The sequence below is a fragment of the Azolla caroliniana genome, unplaced genomic scaffold, assembly GCF_043228905.1.
Source record: "Azolla caroliniana isolate FFs.n. ecotype wild unplaced genomic scaffold, voAzoCaro1.0.p SCAF_8, whole genome shotgun sequence".
NCBI classification, from domain to species: domain Eukaryota; kingdom Viridiplantae; phylum Streptophyta; class Polypodiopsida; order Salviniales; family Salviniaceae; genus Azolla; species Azolla caroliniana.
The window spans coordinates 16,616,481-16,632,804 of NW_028230443.1; the positions used below are offsets into that span (position 1 = coordinate 16,616,481).

The following is a 16,324-nucleotide window of genomic DNA, read 5'->3' on the forward strand; positions in this document are numbered from 1 at the left end:
GATACATCATTAGATTCCTCTGTAAATGAGGCCTTTTTGCAACGCCAATGTATCATTACATGGGACAAATGTGGAGGCTCGCGCTTCACACATTATACTACACATGTTGCACCTAACTACAAAACCATATTCTTTGTGGAACGGGGAAATCATACACATCGATACATGTTAGAGCCCATACCGTTATCTGCCATTCGAACCATTGCTTCCATGCGACTTAGCTCACATGCATTGCGATGTCAAATAGGGCGTTGGGGCACAAGTGATGAGAGTGGTCGGCTATGCACAATTTTCCCTAAACAAGTTCACGAGTCTGAGTATCACACTTTGATACAATGCTCTGCCTTTGATCATATTCAACCATGCTTTCCACATCTCTTCGACCGAGCCCAATCTTTGCATGAATTCCTCTCACAACCACAATGTGCACTCTCGATTGCAACATTCATTGGTAAAGTTCTTGAACATCAAGAGTCACTACTCACTTTGACACGTATCACGTGAAATGTAATATTTTTGGTCTCATAGGTCATATTTGACCTCCGAAGACGATAATATAATCTCTCTCTCTCTCTCTCTCTCTCTCTCTCTCTCTCTCTCTCTCTCTCTATTGTAAACCCCTTCGGAGGGGGGGTGGAGACATTCTAGGCTTCACCTCCCCCACCCATTAACACTCAGGTCCATCTTCAAGTTCGATCGGAGGTGGAGGTGGTGTGATACGACCCGGGATAGTGCTATCCTGATAGGGTTCTAGAAGAGAACTATGAAATACCGGTTGCATCCATAGTTGCGGAGGTAGATCGAGACAAAAAGCAACATCATTAATTTTTCCGATAATACGGAAAGGACCCAATCACCGATAATCCAATTTATCACATCGGCGAGTAGTTTTGATGTGACATCGTAATAGCCATACCCAATCTCCAATGTTAAAACTAGATGGAAGTCGATGACGATCCGCATAATCCTTGTGTGTTTGTTGAGTTTGTTGTAAATGAGTAGATAAATCTGTGGGTATCATGCGTAACCACTGCAAACGATCCTCTGCACAAGGATTTGTGGGTAACTTCGGAGTTTCGAATACACACCACCAGGGATGATAGCCCGTATAAGCATAAAATGGTGTAACCTTAGTCGATGAGTGGACAGAGTTATTATACGCAAATTTGGCGAAGTGGAGAATATCTGCCCAGTCATTTTGGTGATAGCTTAGAAAACACCAACGATATTGTTCCAGCGTTTGATATGTTAGTCCTGCTTGTCTGTTTGTTTGTGGGTGGTAGCCGAAGGAGAGGTTTAAAGTGACCTTGAGCATTTTGAAGAGTTGCTTCTAGAATTTCGAGACGAACTGGGGTCCACAATCACTGATGATACTATCGAGGAGGCCATGATCCTGACATACCTCACGCATGATAGTTTTGGCGGTTTCTTCACTAGTGATTTCCTTAGTGCATGGTAGGAAATGGGCCATCTTCGTATATCGATCTACTACTGTTAAGATCGCATCGAATCCCTTAGAAACTGGAAGATCTTTGATGAAATCTAGAGCAATGGATTGTCGCGGCTTGCTTGGAATTGGTAATGGTTCTAATAAAGTATATGGATGATGTCCTGGCATCTTTGCTCGGCAACATGTATCACATGTCTGAACATAATCTTCGACAAATCATCGCATATGGGGCCACCAGAATGATCGTTGTAGTAAATCTAACGTTTTAGTACTACCAAACTGCACAGCTATATATGTGTGATGACAATTTTGGACTGCACGAAGGTGACAAGAACCATTAGGAACATACAAGAGCTTCTTAAAGAATAATAATCCATCATGACATTCGAATTGTCGATAATCTGTACCTAGTTGTTGTGACTGTAAACAAGATGCCCAAGACAAATCAATTTGTGCAAGAATGTCTTGAGCGAAAGCATCTGTCTTCAAGTCCTCACATATGGTATCGATAATGTGGGAATCCAATGGCATATCGAAAACCAGCGTTGCTTGCAGTTGTGTCGGTCCCAGGATTACTTGCTTTTGGTTATTGAATGTTGGCTCACTGGGACGCGGTGCTAGATACGAGCGCCGCGATAACACATCTACCTTCCCAAGACGATATGTAATTTTGAAGTCGAAACGAGTGAGGAATTGGGCCCACCGAGCTTAACGTCGATTTAATACACAAGCATTCTGGAAGTAGGCAAGATTTTTGTAACTTGATGAGAAGATCCCTCTAGAAAATGCCTCCATTGCATAAAAGAGTTCACTATTGCTAATAGCTCTATATCGTGAATTTCATAGGTGATTTCAGCAGCGTGAAACTTGCGTGAGTGGAAAGCCACAGGATGTAGCTTTTCATCATCGCCTTGTGAAAGAATGCTACCCAAGGCGAAATCCAACGCGTCTGCCTCAATGATGAAAGGTTTTGCTGGATCAACATGATCTAGAATAGGAGTTGATGTGAATGCCTTCTTAAGACTCTCAAAAGCCATGTCCGCTTCTTTAGACCAAACAAACGATTGCCCCTTCTTGGTAAGCTGGGTGAGAGGCAGAATAAGCTTTGAGTAATCCTATATAAACTTGCAGTAAAAATTGGCAAAGCCTAAAAAGCATTGCACATCTCACAAAAAATGTGGAGTCTACCACTCTATCACAATTTTGACCTTAGTTGGATCCATAGAGATGCCTTCCGAAGAGATGACATAGCCCAGAAATTCCACCTAGTTGCACTTGAAAGTACATTTTTCTAGTTTTGTATAAAGACCATGTTCTCGAAGCCGTTTTAGTACTAACAGTACAGGAGAATCATGCTCCTCTTGGGTCTTCGAATAAACCAGTAGATCATCTATTTGTGAGTTCTAGACCGTGAGGTCAATACAAGGAGTGCGAACGGTATACAATCGGTGGGTGAATGTGAGATTAAGAGTGAGAATTATAGAGAGAGAGAGATGTACAAAGTTTAGAGAGAGAGAAATAGACTAAAAACTAATTCATATTAAGAAACTTAAAAAGTAATACAAAGAAATGGTCGATGTGGCAAATTAGTTTCGCTCCTAAGGAGCTCATCAGTGCACATGACCATATAGAATTGGAGGGGTTTATATAGGGAACATAAGGGATGAGAGAGAGAGAGAGAGAGAGAGAGTGTGTGTGTGTGTGTGTGTGTGTGTTCAAATTTGATTATGGGGTTTGATATATTTGGTGTGGGATAGAAGATTTTATGGGCTTATTTGAAAAACATGTAGGGGAGTGTGAGAGAGAAAGAGAGAGGAAGGGTAGGAGAGAAGTGTGCGAGGTGGGAGTTAGGGATGGTGAAGCATGTTAGATTGTATGGAGATCTTTGAAAAAAGGAGGGGGGTAGGAAGATAAATTGAGAAGAATTGGAGGGTAGATTGGAAATTAAAGTGGAGGAGGAAAGGGTAGACTGAGATTAAGAAGAATGAAAGGGGGAGGGGTACGAGAAAATTACTAAAAGAGGGAGGGGTATGGATGTAATTCTAGAAAAAAGGAAAGGGGAAAGGGGAAAGGGGAAAGGGGAAAGGGGTAGATTGAAATTAGTGAACGAGATAGGGGTAGAGTAAATTGACAAAGTGGGAATGAAGTGAAAATATCACCAAGAACGATTCAAGTGCACCCAAATCGTTTCATATACTTGGCGTGAGTTAGGGAAGGGTAGGGGTAAAGTTAGAGTGGCAAGGAAAAAGTAAAGGGAGGGGTAGAAAATCAAATTAGGAAAAAATAGGGGGGAGGTGATGGTTAGAAGAAAAATTTGGAAACAATAAAAGGTGAGGGGAGGGATGTGATTAGAAAATAGGAAAAAAGAGAATGAGGGGAAGATGCTAAAAATTAAGAGGTGAGGGGTAGAATTGGAAAATAGGAGAAACTGAATTAGGGGAGGATGCTAAAAGTTAAAATGTGAGGGGTAGAGTTAAAGATAAGGAAAAGTAAGGGGGAGGGTATAGTGAAAATATTGAAAAGTTAGGGAAGGGGTAAAGTTGAAAATAGGTAAGGGTATGATGAGAATTAGGTAAAAATAAAAGAGGGGTAAAGTTAACATAGAGACCATGTTCTCGAAGCCATTTTAGTACTAACAGTACATGAGAATCATGCTCTTCTTGGGTCTTCGAATAAACCAGTAGATCATCCAAATAGATGATCAAACAAACATCCAAGAGATCTCAGAATATATCATTTGCCATGTGTTGGAAGACTGCTAGTGCATTAGTGAGACAGAATGGCCTGATCGTACACTCGAAGTGCCCATATCTAGTGTGAAACGGGGTCTTCCATTCATCTCCTGGTCGGATCCGTACAAGGTTATATGCTCCTTGTAAGTCGATCTTTGTGAAGAACCTTGCACCATTGATCCATTCTAAAATACTTGAGATAAGGGGAAGTGCATACCTATTCCTGATGATGACCTTATTCAAGCCATAGTAATCTACGACAAGACGAAGTGATCCATCCTTTTTCTTAACAAAGAAAATGGGTGCGCTGGCTGGAGATTTCGAATGTCGAATAAAACCGTTTGCCAAATTCTCCTCTATATAGGCTCGAAGGACTTCTAGCTAGGTTGGTAACAAGTTGTGAATCGGACCCCAGGGTGGCTCTTTTCCCGGTTGTAAATCAATGGGGAAATCATACGGTCGGTGGTGAGGAAGCGTATTGGTTTATACCTTATCAAACACATTGGCATAATGACAATACTTCTCTGGAAATTGAACTGTGGATTCCTCTTTAGTGGTGTCAGAAGGTTTTACTGATATTGCGAAGGCAAACATTGCTTCCTTGCGTCCTTCCTCACACAATTGACGTAGCGAAATGGTTGCAATCCTATGAGTAGATCCTCGGATTGCTCTTGTTCTCCAATCTATGTCTGGGTTATGTAATTGGAACCATGGTAACCCCAAGACAATTGGATGGTCTGGACTACTAATTATATTAAATGATACTACACACACCAAATTATCTAGGACAACCTGAATTGGCCCTGACTCCTCTACAATTTTTCTGGAAGCAATGGGACGACCATCAATAACTACTACAGATGCTAGGCAACAAAGTTTTCTTAGGGATATCTGATGAGCTTGGGCAAAATTCCTAACCATAAAGCAAGAGTTGGCTCCGGAATCTAAGAGTGCTAAGACATGTACTAGAGGAATACTTTTAGTACTAACCATTACTTGAGCTAAGAACACATTGCTAACTTTCTTAGAGGAAATGGAACCACTAATGGGCCGCACAAATCTAGGGATGTCCAACCAAACGGCTCCTATTTTGGTTGGGCTTAATCGTTTAACTCTTCTTCTAGTTGACTAAGGATTTCAAATTTGTTTGGAAGGCTTGCGCTATTAGTACCATTAGGACTATCAGATATTCCAACTGAAATAGACTCGGGTTTAGTACAGTTAGAACTAGCGACTATTTGGTTTACCTGTCTTCTTGGCCATGTGGACAGTTCACCACAATATGCCCTAGTCTACCGCAATAGAGACATAGTCAATTTGCTTGGCATCGCTACTTTTCCTCTTCCGATAATGGTCCGTGACAACGTGTGGTGTCGATTTACATCGGAGTTAAAGTATTTGCTAGAGACACATTATATGACTCCCTTGGAAAAGCTTTCGCTACAAGTGAGGCATAGGTGAGCTCTGATCTTGTCCTTGGTATCTGGAACTGATGTTTCGAACATCGTTCGAAAAGGCAGTTATTGCATCGCACCACACGACTAGTTGCTTTTATCAAAGACTTTGGCTCTTCGGGGAAAAGTAAGAGTAAATATTTGACATCATTACGTAGACCAAAACAAAATTGCTCCATTAATGCCTGGTCATCCCGGGGAATATTGGTGGCGACCAAATGGAAATCCACAGCATAAGCTGAGGCCGGGCGCTCACCTTGGCGCAATATTCAGATTTTGTTGATTGTCGTCCTAACATTGTCAGTATCTCCAAAATAGGCTCTAAACTTGCTAATAAACTCTTCGAAATTATTTAACAAGGGAGAGTTTTTTCTAACAGGGGGTTGAACAATGCCAAGGCCGTGCTACTAAGTAGCATGCCTACTAGTCCACTCGGCATCAGTGGGATATCAAGAAGGATACATTTGAATCACTAAGCGTACTTGATTAAGAAAACCTCTGAACTGTGATCGGGTCCCATCAAATTTCATAGGAAGTACGATCTTGGGTTCTTTGTGAGTCCCTTGAACGCTTGATCCTTGTTGTTCTAGTGATACAATAGTCGCTTCAAGTTGTTGTACACGTAACGTCAGCTAACCGTGTTGTTGTTGTTTTTCTAAAGCTATTTGTTGAAGATCCCCCAACAGACGGTGATTTACTTGTTCTAGTGCTACACACTTCTCTTTTAAGCACTGAACCTCCAAGAAAACATATTGGTATTCTTGAGCGTTAACAATTGTCATTTTACCATGGAGGATAAGAGGATTAGTATGAAAGGAAGGAGGGGTAAGAAGATGAGGGAAATCGGTTCAAACTGTCGGGAACAGTACTAAGACAAAGAGGGAATTAGTACTAAAAGATGCGAATTAGTACTAAGAGAGTGAAGAGGGTGTAAAACTCACGAGAGAGAGAGACAGAGACAGAGACAGAGAAAGAGAGAGAATGATGATAACAAAAGATATATTATATTATTTGAAGAGTAAGTACAAGAATAGCTATGAGGCTTAAGACTGGCGTTGAACCAATATGGTTCAAAATAATACCTTGTGCCTACTTTTATAGTGTTTTCAGGAGTACTCCTGAAGTTTCTAGAATGTTCTAGAGAAATTTGGAAATATACATCAATTCTCTATAGCGAAATAATAAATGAAAATAATATTTTTTGTATTATAATATATAGTCTAATGGCAAGGGTTAGACCCATGTAACATAAGGTCATGGGTTCGAATCTTGTGTGACACACCCTGAAGTGTCGACCTATATTCACTAATACTCAACTTTTTGCAAATCACTTCTAATTTAAACTCGCATGACTTTGCGAATATTCTACCTCAGTCTAGGTCTAATATGTGGATGGACTCTTACTATTTAATCCATATGTATCATTGCCTTTTAGGCATCCTAGGTTTGAAATTTTGAGCTTCTCTCAGGTATCTTTCATCACAATCTTAGATAAAATAGGTCTTTCTCCGTGTAGAGCTACGTATCAGGGGTGATAGCGCAATTGGCTAGTGTGTAGGTCTCATAACTCTTGAGATGTCCTGAGGTCGAGAGTTGAAGCCTCTGTTACCCCATCCATCAAATCATGATCTCTCCAATCATTACTTTATATCATGTCAATTTCTGTTCTTCCCTAATTTTCTTCAATGTCATGGGAACACAACACATGCTACATGGAATTTTATCCACCCTATGAGTATATCTATATTCACTACCACAACTCCTATTGCAAACCATTCCAAATTTAAGCTCGCATGACAATGTGAATATTTGCAGTCGCAATATGACTATCATGAGGGTGGTCTTTTACTTAAGCAATGTATTGCTATCATTGGTGTAAAGGCATTGTAAGTTTGAAATTTCAAGATGGTCTCACCTATTATCTATTATCATAAGTATAAGGTAAAATTAGGAGTATCCTAGATCTACACATTAGAGTTGATGACGCAAGTTCCTTGCGCATAGTTCTTATAACCTTGATGTATCCTCACGTGGAGAATTCAAGCCCCTCTCAAACTAAATTATCAAAAATTTCAATTGAAAGGTCACCTTAAAATCCAATTCTATGAATTTACACTGAGTTATACTGGCTTAATCCCATAAAACCAAAATTTGTGATTGAAGTGACCAAAACTTAATCTTAAAACCAAAACATTTGATCACACACCAAATTTTACCATTGGGATGCCATTTTGAAGCCAAAATCCATGGATTTGCGGATTCACAAACAATTTGCGGCCAAAATGTCATTTTAAACGAAATCTCACATAATACTTTGCTATTAAAATGTTATCTTAAACCAAATTTCATGATTTTACATTAAATTTTGTTAGCAATATGCAATCACAACTAAATCTCCTCAATCTCACCAAATTCAAAAATACTCAAACCAAAATTAATTATCGAAATGTAATAATTACATGTTAATTTTGATCCGTCTACAAAAAGTGTAATTCCAAAAATATCCACAAAATCAAATATATCTATCGACTCAACAAAATATCTAATAATGCACAAGGTAACCCCATATCCTAATGATGAAGACGATTGATCAACCTAATGAACAAAAGAAAGACAACATTGTTAGGTACAAAGGACCCAAAGAATCGCTTAAGTAAAGAAATTTGTGTTTGAAGGGCATTCTGGTAAATAGGGCTTGTAGATTTGAGTGTATAATTACTTTGTAAAGTGTATTTTTTTGGACATAGGGGTAGTTTGATCAATTTGGAACTTCCAGGGGCATTCTGGTAAATAGACGAACTTCCAGGGGTATCCTGGTACTTTTCCCTATTCTAAAACCATATCATTTTTCATGTGTTAGTATTATAGCTTTTGTAGGTTTCAAAATATCCCAAGGAATGGAAATAATTTTTAGATTTTTTTCAACAGCGTGACACACGCTAAGGATTATACATCACCATCTTACATTTAGATTTTCACATGCATATTAGGTATACAAAGGAACCATATACGTTATGTCTCGTTATCCATAGTTTATTGGGATTCTCTCTATTTTAAATGTTAATACAGAAAGAAAGGTTTGCAACGTGTTGTATTATTTAACATTCAACGATAAAATTTATCTACTTAGGTCATGGTAGTCTTTTTTTTTTCCAAAAAAAAACTACTTCCATTAGTTAAGGCAATGTACATATGATAATATACAACTCATATCTTACCGGCCAACTTACATGTCAAAAGGAAAACAATATGAGTCTTAGAAATTACTCTTGCATTGTGGACTCATTCAAGTGTAACACCGTTGACAACTTTGTATCATTCTAAATGTTACATGAATAGAAGTAAATTGGTTGTCCTTGTTTATTGTTTCCCGAAAAATTATAATAAGATTATTGATGTGCCATTGAAGGAATCAACAAGGCACACTTGCATGCAAGCAAAGCAACCAATGCTCTTTGAAAAGAAAGCACGCCTCACATTACATTGTTTGACCCTTTCTATGCAACACTATTCTTGAGAGTATTGAAACCAACTATCTCAGTAGACATCATCCCTACAAGGAAATGAATGTCCTATAAGAAAGAATATGATGTTTTAAAATGCTTTACAAGAATTCACAAACATGTTGTCATCTCATTTAGAATGAAAATAATTTTGATTTATGTAAATGGCATCAATTATGTCTTTCAAACAAAGGAATTAATCACAAGAGATGCAATAACAATGTGCCTTCAAATGCCAAACATTGCAATGTACGAGATTACAACCCTTTCTATGCAACACTGCTCATGAGAGTATTGAAACCAACTATCTCAATAGACATTACCCGACAAGGAAATGAATATCCTATAAGAAAAATATGCATTTTAGCAATCATCATGAGAGGGACACCTTCACTTCTCTCTATTCTTGGGTTAGCATAGTGTATTCTTTCTTGCGATCTGGTCCCATGGCATGGAACTATTTTTGCCAAATCAACCAAAAGGAACCAAACTTTAAAGCACGCTTCCATCATGTCAAGATGATAAATCATTTGACTATTTCTCCACGAAGAGTAAGGAACTTTTCACTTCGTTATTTTCACAACGTACACCTCACAAGACTTATCCACATCTTGCGCATCAATGGTTTACAACTTCATTTATATTAGGTTAACAATAAAAGACATCTTCAAAATACGACAAATTCAAATTGAGATTAATTTGTCATTTATATGCAAAATCCTACAATGCATTACATCTGGTTGGAAGATCAATTAGAAGCTATTATGAGTATTTTCGAGCTTGGAAAACTATTAGTATGCCTCAAAATGCACAGAAAAATTTGGATTTTGAAAGAGACTTTCTAAAACTGTAATGTTGATGAAGCGCTTAGAGTATTAGTCGAACATTCTACTGCAAATGTTACTAAATGTTCATTTACCGCAAGGTCTCCCATTGATGAAAAATACTTCAGGTAAAGCATTGAAAAGTGTTTGGCACTAAACACAAGGGTCATGTTAGATAACATGTCAAAACAAACCTTCATTTCACAATTACTTCTTGCGTAGAAGATTTGAGGCACCAATTAATTTACGAATAATGTACAACGCAGAAATATCCATTTGTCTGGAATATGATTGTATCAATAAAAACACCGATTCAAAGAGAGATGTTGCTATATACAAAGAATAATACAAATTTTCGGATTTCAATCCATAAGCAATCCTTAAAAGGAAACACCCCTGAAATCTCAGAGCCCATCCAATAGATTCCGCTTCATCATGTTGTTGCGTCATTCTTAAGTTCTACTCCGAAATAAATAAGTAAAGATGGGCTTTAGCAGTCATATCATCAGAACAACAAACGTTTCACATTTTCAAAGAATTCACTTTTACCTCCGGGAGGAACAAGAACTACGGGACAAGGGCAATGGTGTGAGCAATATTCACCCACACTTCCATGAAGGACACTACAAACATCATTGAGAATTGTTATTTCAAAACATATGCAGTTTTAAGAAAACAGGAAAGATAGATTGTGGGTTCAATCAAACCTTTGGCCCAGCCATGAAATTGCCACAAATGGCAAAATACAAACCATCTATTTTTCTTTATTTCCTTAATGGCCTATGTTCTTGTTATTTCCCAAAATGCCCTTGATCCTTTGAGGGCACTATGGTGTTAGTCAAACAATTATATGGTTGATCATCCTCTTTATTGCTGTTTGGGGGTTGACCAAAAGCATTTAGGGAAATATTGGAAAGATGCTTCGAGGGAAATAAAGAAAAAGTCAGGGGAGGGATATTTTCAGGAAAAACAAATCCCCGAAAAAATGTATATCTAAAGTCATTTGCCCAGTAGAATAAAATAGATGATCAATAATAGGTAAGTAGATCAATTTCTTTTTAAACATACATACACAACTACCTTTTCACGATGCCACGTGCCGGTCTGCCCATTACTACGGCAATCGGATTGATCCGTTTCGCTTCATCCACAATCGCCTTGCCAACTTCCTCTGCACTTATAATCTGGACCTCAGTCTGGACCTAATTCCAATAGAAAACAACTTCCAAAGACATTCAAAATTTTGAAACCCTTAAGCCTTTTGACATACCCTACCACCTATTTTTGCTTCATCACTACATAAGAGAGATGATATAATCATATGTGAGGAACAAAAAGAGAAAACAATCGAATCAAATGATTCAAAACAAAAGACATTTATTACATTTACAAAACCTGAATTTGGTAACACACTTTACAAAAATTGGAATCTGACAATGTTAAACTCAAAAGAAGATTTACATTTCACAAAAGTCACACTTCAATAACATAAACTTTAAAAAAAACATACCATTCCAGCTTCATAAGCTTCTACAGCTAGCTTTTCCATCAGGGCTGAAGTAGACTCGAACAATGCTCCAGCTGCATTGCTCTGAGATTCTGCTTGACAAAAAAAAGAATTATTTCGTAGCAAAAATAATAATTCTCAGGAGATTTAAATCAGTTAAAAACAACCTATTGAATATATAAATCTTTCTTAGAGAACATATTTACTTTATTAATGCTCACTTTGAAGTTTACAGATCATTTTGTGCACCTCTTATAACTAAAAGATTGCTCTAGTTCTTGCTTTTCCTTAATTAAAAAATTGCTCTAAGTTACTTTTCTAATGTTTTCTCAGTTTTAGCTTTTAGCTGATCATTATCTAGCTCTACATGGTTTCAAGTTTCAATTATAACTGTATGGAATATTTGAGGAGTCGCTTTTATAAGGATGAGATACATGTCATGATCATGATGGAATGAATTGAAAGATTGGTTTCTTTATATGCAATTTTGATCTCTTTTTCAAGAGCTTAATATAACATGACCTTTCATTCTTTCTCTTGCAAGGAATAGGGAAAATATGACTAAATAAGTAAGAAATCATATACAAAACCTTTCAGCTACAAGAGATCATTACAAAACAACAATAAAAAAGTTAACGAGTTCCTCACGAGCATTCCAAAGGTTATTCATATAATAACCAAGGATCTATAACATTCCTGAGCAGAAACCCCCCCCTACCCACATGCCTCACACCCACTTGAATCCACCTTTTTTACAGCTACAAGTTGTAAAGGTGAGAAATGCCATTGATCAGAAATGATTGTAAAGGTTCAAGATCGTGATGGATTGGTGAATGCGTACTTTATCTATGTCCATGGCACCTCAGTCCCACTTCTTGCAAACATTTTTAATAGAACCATATATGAGTGTTTCCCCACTAGCTGGATAGGACATATCATTGTGCCAATCTTCGAGAGTGGAGATCCCATGATATCTAACAGCTACTTGTCCAATTTATAAGGCTCAATCATAGCATCAGAATTGAGTGCTTGGGCAGAGAGAAATGACTGCAGCTTTCCAGACCAGCAATTTCTGGTCATGGCTAGCATGCTTGGAGTGAAACAAGGATGCCCACTATCACCCACTCTCTTTGGTCTTTACATAGATACAGTATCTAATAGCATAGAGAGATTGGGTGGTTCAGAGGCAAGCATAGCAGAGATAGTCATACCAATACAATTAAATGCTAGTGATATTGCAATGATCTCCAACCCTCAGGATGAACTTCAAAGACATCTAGGTGCTTTTAAGTCATTTTGTACAGACAGACTTGTTGAAGATCCTTAATAAAACTAAAGTGATGGTGTTCGACACAACTCAAGCATGGTACCGATATCAGAAACAAGAATTCTTCTCAGGAGAGGAAATCGTGACAGATACACTCTTTTACACATACCTGGGAGAAACATTCACCAGGCCTCGGTTCTCCTTGTCAGAAGCTGACAACGCTCAATTTTCTCCCAGATATGCACCCCTTGGTTCCCTTGAAAGACGATGTGCACATATATATTTCCAAGAACCATAAACTAACTTGTGGTTTGATATACTTATAGCACAAAATCTTCTCTACAAAGAAGAAACTTCAGGACTGATCCTTCTTAGTGCACATAACTGGGCAGAGACCATGGCAACATTCTAATCAATGACCAGTATCCAATTACGCAAGTTAATGGAATACAAATACTGTTCTTCTTAGAACTGGAGACATAGAGAGACGTTGTTGATAAACAACATTAAAAATACAACAGCTCATTAATCAAGAATCATCCTAACTTTCTTTAGTTCCATCACTCATACTAAAGGTCAATCAAGGGCTACACAAGTAGGGTCTTGACCACAACATTTGAAAGCGGTTACAAGATTGGGCAATAGCAATTTGTCATGCATATAGGCCACATCCATCTAAACCACAACCCCATCACACTTGTCATCCACAAATAAAGGCCATTATCACTCAACCCCAAAGGTGTTTCTCTCGGCTCATCTTGGATCAGCCGATGTTGGAGGTCTTTTGATGGCAAAAGTTTCAGTCCATCTAAGTTCAGAATGTTAAATGTTTAGTTAACGAGATTCTCTGGTATATGACAGAGCTTTACTAGTTTAGTTATATTTATTTTGGTTTGTTTGTTATCAAAGATGAGACAAAGTTTTAAGATGTATTCTCTTGTTTGGTCTCATATGCCATTTTGGCCTCTTAATAGGCGTTAACCTCTTTTTCTAAACCCATTCTAATATACCTTGGGTTATCCATACCTAAGCATGATTAAAGTGGAAAAGAATAGGGTGACCCGAGCTGATATCATTAAATTGAAAAATGACTCAGCACCACCACATCTCTTGGTAGAAAGATGGCCCACTACAAGGCACTCTTTTTACACGTGTCTTATGATGGATCTATTATCAATCCTTCTTATATGGATACACATCTATCTCAATAGCTTAGGAGTGTGATAGGATAGGTCAGGACCTCTTCACATTGGTGAAAATTTGTGCTAGGCCAACAGATCTGCATGCAAACCTACAAAAGAATGGATATTCCAGCTGTGTCATCAGGGGGGTAGAATCATAGGAACACTATGTCTGCCACTGTGGTGTTTTCTACAAAATAAGAGGGAGATACCACAGCCTGTTCAAACAAGGCTTTGGAACATAAAGACCAACAAATGTGTGGGATTGTTTTATTAGAATTCAAGAGACATAGAGAGAAGTTGTTGATGGACAACAATACAACCACAACAGGTCATCAACAGGGACAATCATAACTTCTTTTAGCCACATCAGTCCTTATGCTACAAGTCAATCATGGACTATACATGTGGATTCTTGACCAAGACGCTCAAAAGGGGTTACAATAGATCAGGCAATAGAAACGTGTTGTGCATGCAGGCCATGACCATTTTGACCACAACCTCATCACCCTTGTCACCAACAAATAAAGGCCATTATCATCCAGCAACATAGGTGCTTCCCTCATTTCAGATATCTCTCCATTTTGCAGTGGCCCAAGATGGAGATTTTTCAAAAAAATTAAGTTTAGTATCATAAGTTCTAGACATATAGATTCTTTATGGCCATATGTTTAGTATTTATTTTGGTTTGTTGTTCTCGAAGATGAGAAAACATTGTAAGATATAACCCTTTGTTTGGTCTTATAGGCGATTTTGACCTCTTCAAAGATGTTAATCTCTCTCTCGCTCTCGTTTCATAAAAAAAGTGTCATATATGGTTAATTACATGCCAAACAAGAATGCATCCAATGTGGTGAGTCACACAAGAAACAAATCAGCATCTCTTGCAATCTTTCATCTCAACCTTCATAACTGCGAGCTATCTCCCATCACGAGACTCTTACAAACCCCACAAAAAATCCTTGTCATCTTTTCTTTCACGTTTGGTTTCAAAGTCCATATTTAGCCTCCAAGGATGCTAATAGATCCATCTATTATCTGTCTGTATATTTATCTAAAAAGAACAGCATATTTACATGAAAAACTAATAGATTACACCCATGAATCCATCTATCTATCAAAAGAACAGACCAATTTCATCAAATTTAATTTAATATATCTCAAATGAAGGGTGTCGTTACTTGGAAAGTCTATCATACATATATCTATACAATGTCCAGCTATATATGTATGCATCTCAAAATATCAGGGCATTTATTCAGCAAGACTAACAGATTACACGTATACAACTCTGTAAGACTAATGAATACATACATACATACATACATACATACATACATACATAGACATACATACATACATAGACATACATATATACATACACACATAATTACATACATATATATACATACATACATAATTATATACATATACATAGATACACAATTACATACATATATGTACACACACACACACACACACACACACACACACACACACACATACATACATACATACATACATACATATATACATACACACATAATTACATACATATATATACATACATACATACATACATACATAATTATATACATATACATAGATACACAATGACATACATATATGTACACACACACATACATAAATACATACATACATACATACATACATACATACATACATACATACATACATACATGCATCTCTCTCAAAGAAAGATCATCACACACACGTGCGCTTACTCGGCAAGATGTGGACGAGGTGGAGGGTATCCCGGCTGCGGCACAAGTGGGATAGAGACCAATCAAAAGCATGCTTGCTAGTAGCAGAGTGATCAACAGCTACAATGATAGAACGCCCATGTGGGTGATGATGATGATGATGATGATGATCATGAGCCTGGCTATGCTCTTCTTCTCTAATACCCTCCATACTCATGTGTGTTTCTGTATAGAGAAGCAAAATCTGCCATGAATGATGGATGGTTGATGGTGATGATGATGATGATGATGATGATGGTGATGGTGATCACTCACAACAACCTCTGTTATTATGTGGAGCTTTTCCCAAGCTACTTTGGGGGGGTTTTTTTTTTTTTTTGGGGGGGGGGGGGGGGGGAGGCAAGGAGGGGCATTCAATGGGAAATAATGAAAACTTGGAAACACTCTGCCGGAACTAAAGGAATACAGAGGCAAGCAGGCAGGAGAGGAGCATCTTTAGATTCTCCGGCCATTTATATTGCCCCTCGTGTGTTTCCGATTGTATCGGAATTTCTCTTCAAAACCAGACATTGGACAGCTCGAGAGGTTTAGCCCATTCCATTCGCCTCCTAGGATTTTTTTTCCTCCTCACCCCGACGTAGGTTTTCTAGTGCACTTCCCAACCAACATATACAGTAGTTTT

General features: G+C 37.9%; 1 protein-coding gene across 1 annotated transcript; it reads right to left on the reverse strand.

Annotated features, from left to right (window-relative positions):
- Window positions 1–10,146: 10,146 nt before the first annotated feature.
- Window positions 10,147–15,975, reverse strand: LOC147861112 (universal stress protein PHOS34-like). Its single transcript, XM_087323253.1, has 5 exons — window positions 15,664–15,975; window positions 11,474–11,562; window positions 11,044–11,165; window positions 10,513–10,586; window positions 10,147–10,422 (listed from the first exon to the last, which is right to left on the reverse strand). The coding sequence occupies exons 1-5, from the start codon at window positions 15,857–15,859 to the stop codon at window positions 10,397–10,399; spliced, it is 507 nt and encodes a 168-aa protein (XP_087179379.1). The 5' UTR covers window positions 15,860–15,975; the 3' UTR covers window positions 10,147–10,396.
- Between the last annotated feature and the right edge of the window lie 349 nt (window positions 15,976–16,324).

Excerpts from the sequence above, each read along its gene's own strand:
- LOC147861112 (XM_087323253.1), bottom strand. The coding sequence starts at position 15,859 with ATGAGTATGGAGGGTATTAGAGAAGAAGAGCATAGCCAGGCTCATGAT. Across the intron at positions 11,563-15,663 it reads CCTCGTCCACATCTTGCCGA|AATCTCAGAGCAATGCAGCT; the intron begins GTAAGCGCACGT and ends TTTGTCAAGCAG. Across the intron at positions 10,587-11,043 it reads GCACGTGGCATCGTGAAAAG|TGTCCTTCATGGAAGTGTGG; the intron begins GTAGTTGTGTAT and ends TGATGTTTGTAG.